The sequence below is a fragment of the Hippopotamus amphibius genome, chromosome 16, assembly GCF_030028045.1.
Source record: "Hippopotamus amphibius kiboko isolate mHipAmp2 chromosome 16, mHipAmp2.hap2, whole genome shotgun sequence".
Classification (NCBI taxonomy): Eukaryota; Metazoa; Chordata; class Mammalia; order Artiodactyla; family Hippopotamidae; genus Hippopotamus; species Hippopotamus amphibius.
In genome coordinates this window covers 62,146,441-62,153,232 of record NC_080201.1, presented here as the reverse complement: position 1 = coordinate 62,153,232, position 6,792 = coordinate 62,146,441, and the positions used below count along the sequence as shown (strand labels likewise).

The window sequence follows — 6,792 nt, the reverse complement described above, 5'->3', positions numbered from 1 at the left end:
CGGCAGTGAGAGCACGGACTCCTAACCCCTGGACCGCCAGGGAATTCCCCAGTAGTAGTATGTTTTAATACTACTTCATTCTTGCAGTGCCAGATGGCAAGTGCCTGTTTTTAGTTGGCTTATTGGACCAAGAAGCTAGAAGGGAAAACTTTTCTACCTCTACCATATTCATCCTAATCACCAGGAAACTATAGTGAGACCACTTCAAATTTTATATTGAGAAACAACATTTTCCAGAATGGCTAAAATTATACTAAAAAATGACTGATAACAGCAAAGTGTAAAAGTGTAAAAAGTGTTGCAATGCAAATAGAAGTGATTGTTCTTTTTCCTCTTGAGAGCAAGGAAAACCAAGAGAACGTAGAACGGGCTAGAGAAGAAGGATAACCTGGCCTGAAAGAGTTAATCATTCCTTGTTTTAGTCTAGCTGTCACTAATCTATAGTAACTAGATTTTTACTTCACAAAGCTAACTCCCTGATCCTTAACTCTGTGTGAGTTACATCCTGCCTCTCCACTTGCAAACCTGATTTACAACCTGGAAGCTGCATTCCATAGGACAATGTAACAAGTCATCCTCTGCAGTGTGTTTTGCATTTCAGAAAGAAGGTCTCCAGACAATGAACTGGAGGCAAAGGGACAATCAACAAACTGCCCGACCCCAGTTACATGGTGGCCTGACTCCAGCTATGCTTTGACCCTTTTAGAATAATGGGGAGGAAAAAGAATGCAAGACCTCCACGCACTTAATCCTTATCACAAACCCCAGACTGTGAGTCCCATGTATAAAATCTTCCCCGACTCCCAAGGATGGGGGAGGGGGCACAGTTCTTGAGGCGCTAGCCTGCTGTGTCTTCGCTTTGCCTGGCAAGGAAAAATAAAGCCATCTCTCTTCCTCCAAAATCTGTCTCCATATTTCCATTAGGCCTCGGTGTACAGAATAGCCCTTATTATGGTAACAAAATTACACTCACTTTAAATAATTGTTTAACAGTTATTTATAAAATTAACCATTTACCCACTGAAATGGGAATGAAAATTTTCACCCCAAAATGTATCTCCTAAAATAGGAATTACTTTAGGCTATTTTTAGAAACAGCAGACACAGCAAAAGCTCTGAAAACTGAGTAGAAGCTTCCTTTTGTAAGAGACATTTACATTCATAAAAAAAAAAGTCTCCATTTGTAAGTCATCCTATCTACTGGGAAGAAGAAGAAGAAGAAGAAGAAGAAGAAGAAGAAGATGTCTAAATCTCTAGAGACTCTTGTCCATGGAAAAGGGAAAGACCTACATCTGCATAACAACCTTAGCCTTGTTTGCTGTGTTTTCCTGGTCGTCTCCCACAGCTGACTCCTCGTCCCCAACATCTTTGGCTTTAGATGAAGATGGCATTTAAGGTGATGGCTTTGGCCATTTGGGGGAGCTGCTCAGTTTTCTTGAATCTCTCCCATGGATACAGGAGGCGTACATGTTGTTAAACTTTGTTCTCATTAATCTGTCATATCAAATTGTTAGACCAGCCAAAGAACCTAGAAGGGAGATTTTTTCCTGCCCTTACAAAGCTTAGAGAAAAACTACTCTTCTTCTCTTCCATCTACCCTAGCGCCAAATTAAAAGAAAACAATGAGCATGTCCTCTGAAGTACTACTTGTTCCTTGCCGTGTTCCATCCATATCTATGTAGCTCCTATTGTTTACAAACATTTATGTATAATCAATGTTAGGGAAGGAGCAGAAGGAACAGAGAGGCAGGGCCAAACATCTACATCCTCAGGGAGAATATGGGACACCTAGTACCCAACTCCTCAAGATTCATGAGGATTAATTCACATAAACGTAGGCGAGGTCCCAGACTGTGCACTGTAACCTACTTGTGAGTGCACAGGAATTCCTGCTTTCATTATAGATCTATTTTAATTTCCAAATGCCGACTTGCTCAGACACTGCTGCCTTCTCCACCTTCTTTAAAGGGTCAGCAAAGAATGGGATGTTTCAGGACAGTGATTGGTCATCTTCTCTGAGAACCAACTCTATGGAGATAGTGGGTATAAGGGGTTCAGGTGTGTTGCTGAAACTGAGTAGGACCCTGTGGGGCTCCTGGGCACAAAAGCCCTTCTGTGTCCCCCATTTCTTATTTGTTGGAAATAGGCGTCATTCAGCCTCCGCACCTTCCATGAGTTTCAATGGGCAGGTTCAAACAGTTGCTAATTAGGGAAGGGTTGGGTTGCAGAGACAAGGGAGGAACAGTCTAGAAACAATAGTGCAGTCTTGGGGCAGGTCAGGGTTCCCCACAAGAGATACGGATCACAGTATCTTTAGCTGTTTGGCAGATACTGACATCCCTGCCAGGTGGGGAAGTTAAATGTATGCCGCCCACAAGCTCCAAGACCCCAGAATGGTTGAAACCAGAAGGCTGATGATGCTGACTCCCGGTTACCTCACCACCAGCCAATCAGAAGAATGTCCCGGAGCGGATCACGCCCTCCTCTTTGATCCATTACAATGAAACTGCTCACTACCCCCTCCAGGTTGGGACACACAATCTTGAGGGCATTAGTCCGCTGTAGCCCGCTTTGCCTGGTAAAGCGATAAAGCTATTCTTTTCTCCTTCACCCAAAACCCTGTCTCTGAGATTCAACTCCGTACCGGTGCAGAGAGGCTGAAGTTTGCCCTCATCATCTGCACTTTCTCTAGCTTAGTTCACCCGATAACGGGTCTGGGTGGCCCCACATCAGCACTAACATGGAACCTGTTAAGACGCCAACTCATGAGCCCCACTGCAAGCCTGTGGAATCACACGTTCTTAGCATGGGCACAAAACACTAGTGGTTTCTATGCACATTAAAGCTGGAGAAGCAAGGCTTGATCGACGTTTCTCAGCCCAGGCTTCCCCGTAGGATCACACGTGGCGTTTTAAGAATGATCCTCCCCTGTGCTCTACCCCACAGATTCTGTCTATTCGTCTGGGTAGGAACACCAACGCTGTTTTAATTCAGTGCTCCAGCTGATTCTAAGTTGAGGTTGGGATGAGCACGAGGGCTCCTGGGTAATTTATGAGATTTGCTTGCAGGCATTGTTACTGAGTCAAAGCTCACTCTGGTCACCACACAACAGGCCAATGAATCGGAGACAAGGTGTCGAGGCAAGGATTATGACTTTATTCGGAAAGCCGGCAAACCATGAAGATGGCAGACTAGTGTCTTCAAAAAACCATCTTATTGGGATCTGGATGCCAGTTTGTTTTATAGAATCAGAGAGGGAGAGGCTATGAGGATATAAAGTGAAAGGGCCATCAGTCTTACAAAAGATCTCCGGGAATAACCAACCTTGGTGAACGGATATGTTAATTTAAGACACTCACACAGGTGGGCAGGGCAGATTGCCTGCCTGTGAGCTGCACAGAGACACTTTAACATTCAGGCAGAGGGGCAGAGTTCCCTGAGGCTGGCCATCATGTTTGATTATAACAACAAAAGCAGCAAAAAGCAAAGGTTGAAGTCAAACACATCCAACATGGAATCCCATTTAGCTCTATATAGTTACAAAATCACATTTGCATCTTGTAAATATACCTTTAAAAAACTAAAAATGGAACTACCATATGATCCAGTAATCCCACTACTGGGCATATACCCAGAGAAAACCATAATCCAAAAAGAAACATGTACCATAATGTTCATTGCTGCACTGAATAGGCATTTCTCCAACAAAGACATACGGATGGCCAAGAGGCACATGCAAAGCTGCTCAACATCACTTATTATTAGACAAATGCAAATCAAAATGACAATGAGGTATCACCTCACAGCGGTCAGAATGGGCATCATCAGCAAATCTACAAGCAGTAAATACTGGAGAGGGTGTGGAGAAAAGGGAACGCTCTTGCACTGTTGGTGGGCATGTAAATTGATAGAGCCACTATGGAGAACAGTATGGAGGTTCCTTGAAAACTAAAAATAGAACTACCATATGACCCAGCAATCCCACTGCTGGGCATATACCCAGAGAACACCATAATTCACAAAGACTCATGCATTCCAATGTTCATTGCAGCACTCTTTACAATAGCCAGGAGGGAGGGAGAGGCCGGGGTAATAAAAAAAAAAAAAAAAAAAGGACCCAAATTAGGCTTAGCCTGAACAAGGGAGTCACCTGGGATTTTGAGAAGCATCATAAACAGTATACTTCTGTGGTTTTATACTTTTTCACAGATCACTTTTAAAATAAATATACTTTTGTAAAATTATAAAATTTGTATAAATCACATCATACTGTGCATATTCTCCTGCAGCTCATCGTGGTTATTCAGCATGACTTCAAAATTTATTCAGCATGTTGATGCATGTAGATTGAGTTGGTTCGTTTTATTTATTCAATAACATTCCCCTTGTAAATTTGATTTTCTATTTTATTTTATTTATTATTATTTTTTTAAAGGTGATAAAAATATCCACTTTATTCTGGTTTAAAATTTAATGAAAGAAGTAACATACTAAATTTTAGTTTAGCTGTTAAAGTGTATATTCAGTGAGTTAAGAGGGGTGGGATGGCTTCAGGAGAGGGCCTCCGCTTTGATCTCATACGTGGCATTAAAAATCTGTTTCTTGTAATGAATTTTTGAGCAACCCCTGAGTACACGTGACTTGGTATTTGCTCTTTCAAAATGAGTAGACTCAAACTGACTAAAAATGAGATTATGTCTACAGTACACTTACAACCAGTTTTCAGCAAACGTCTACAAATTTACGGCTATAGTTAGAATTGGGTAAGAAAAACAAAATTACACTAAATCAAAATTATTAGCAATTATTAACTAATAAGAATCAGACAAAACAGTAACCTACTTAAACAGTAATTAGAAAAATTTGCTAAAACTCTGAACTCAGATATTACATTTCTGATGCTTGAAATTATAGGAAAAAATATACTCAGTCAATTTAAGAGAAAACAAATATAATAAGCCATTTAGGCTACCATTCATATTTCTAAAATGCACACTTTAGCAAAAAAGAGTTCATATCAGGAAAGATCTTATTTGCATTTACTTTAAATTAGCTAATATCTGAATCACACCTTTGAAGAAACTTGTTTTATTTCTAGGAATACCTTTTTCCCTCCCTTTTCTTGCTTTCTTTTTTGCTTTTGAGAGGAATGAGGCAGCTAGACTTAAAAAAGTTAAGTAGCATTCTTTAATGTGAATGGGATACTTGTGATCCTATATACTAATACTTTCTTAACCCCACTGAGTCATGTCTTCAAATCATTTGATAATCTGTCTTTAAAGTTTGATCTTAATTGGAGAGTTCATTTTTTGTGAAACGCCTTGGCACCATCCAATCTATGAAATGAGAAAGGTCTCTTTCCTTTGGACTTGACATCTTTAACCATATACGTGTGAGCAATTTTTACTGTCAAATACTGCAAAGATAGGGTTTTTCTGTGGTTGTTCAATCTGAAAATGTCTCCACTATACTTCCACAGCTGCCCTTTTCCCAGCAGAAACCAACCCGCCCCTCTCCCCCTTGCAAGTTTTAAACTTTGTTTCCTTTGGGGTTCTGCACAAGCGCTACTAGTAACATCCAGGAGACAAAGAGCTGTGCTGTGGGTTCACAGAATGCCAAATTTGAGTTGTGAAACAAAGCACTCAAACTCTTCACTCGGATGATCTGGTCCCGCATGGGCTTGATGTCCTGGAAGCTCTGCTGGTTGACGAGGCTGTAGACGAGGATGAAGCCCTGGCCGTTCTTGATGTACAGGTCCCGCATGGACGCGAACTGCTCGGTGCCCGCCGTGTCCAGGATCTCCAGCACCGACGGCGACGAGTCCACCTCGATCTCCTTGCGGTAGAAGTCCTCGATGGTGGGGTCGTATTTCTGGATGAAGGTGCCGGTCACGAACTGCACGGTCAGGGCGGATTTGCCGACCCCGCCCGAGCCCAGCACCACCACTTTGTACTCGCGCATCGTCCCTCCGCGGCCGCCGCCGCCGCCGCCGCCCGCGACATAGACCTACGCCCGCCGCGCCGCGCGCCCGGACCCTGCGCCGGCTGCCGGCCCCGCCGCCTCCCGCGGCCGCCCCCACCTCGCGGCCGCCGCGGCCCCCCGGGCGCCAGCGGAGGGAGCAGCAGCCCTGGGCATGGGCCGAGCCGGGCGGCAACGCGGCCCCGCAGGCGCCGGCAGACACCGAGGGCGAGCAGGGAGCGGGAGCCAAGGAGCCGCCGGAGCCCGATTTTCTATTTTAAAATTAATAAAGATTTAGATTGGAAATTGGTATATTTAGAAATTACTGACAAATGAATTATGACGTCTCAAAAATTTATCTCAAAGGTATTTGAGTTTATCATTCGCCTCAGGTGTGGAAGGGAATTTAACAAGTACTAAAAAAACAACACAGTCTGTACCAGTTCTTCCTTTTTAACTTTCTGAAAGCAGTGGTTGGTGACCAACTCATCCCATGCCTCATTCCTCTACCGCCCACTGTCAGGTGGAGCTGAGGCCAGGACTGAGCACAGGGGCAGTGGGGAATGGAAATAGATGTGATGCTCTGACTGACGTCCCCACCAAGCGGCCCACGCATTTCACATTCGTGTGTCCACTTCCGGCACAGACAACTGCATTCTTTGCTTAATTACACGAAGTTAAATTTTAATCGCAGGAGACATTCCTGCACCCTACCATCGCCCCACAACGACCCGGAACCAGGCCCCAGTTCCCCGACCGCCGGCCCTCAGGGAACAGCTGAAGGGCGCCCAGGCCCCGCCCCGGCTCTGCCCCGCCCTTCCGCGGCCCCCGCCC

The 6,792-nt window shown here is 44.2% G+C and overlaps 1 protein-coding gene across 1 annotated transcript; it reads right to left on the bottom strand.

Moving 5' to 3' along the window:
• Positions 1 to 5,529: 5,529 nt before the first annotated feature.
• On the bottom strand, positions 5,530 to 6,107 carry LOC130838167 (ras-related protein Rap-2a-like). Its single transcript, XM_057710910.1, has one exon. The coding sequence runs from the start codon at positions 5,959 to 5,961 to the stop codon at positions 5,530 to 5,532; it is 432 nt and encodes a 143-aa protein (XP_057566893.1). The 5' UTR covers positions 5,962 to 6,107.
• Between the last annotated feature and the right edge of the window lie 685 nt (positions 6,108 to 6,792).

What these genes read in the sequence shown, in the direction of transcription:
- LOC130838167 (XM_057710910.1), bottom strand. Translation starts at nt 5,961, where the DNA reads ATGCGCGAGTACAAAGTGGTGGTGCTGGGCTCGGGCGGGGTCGGCAAA.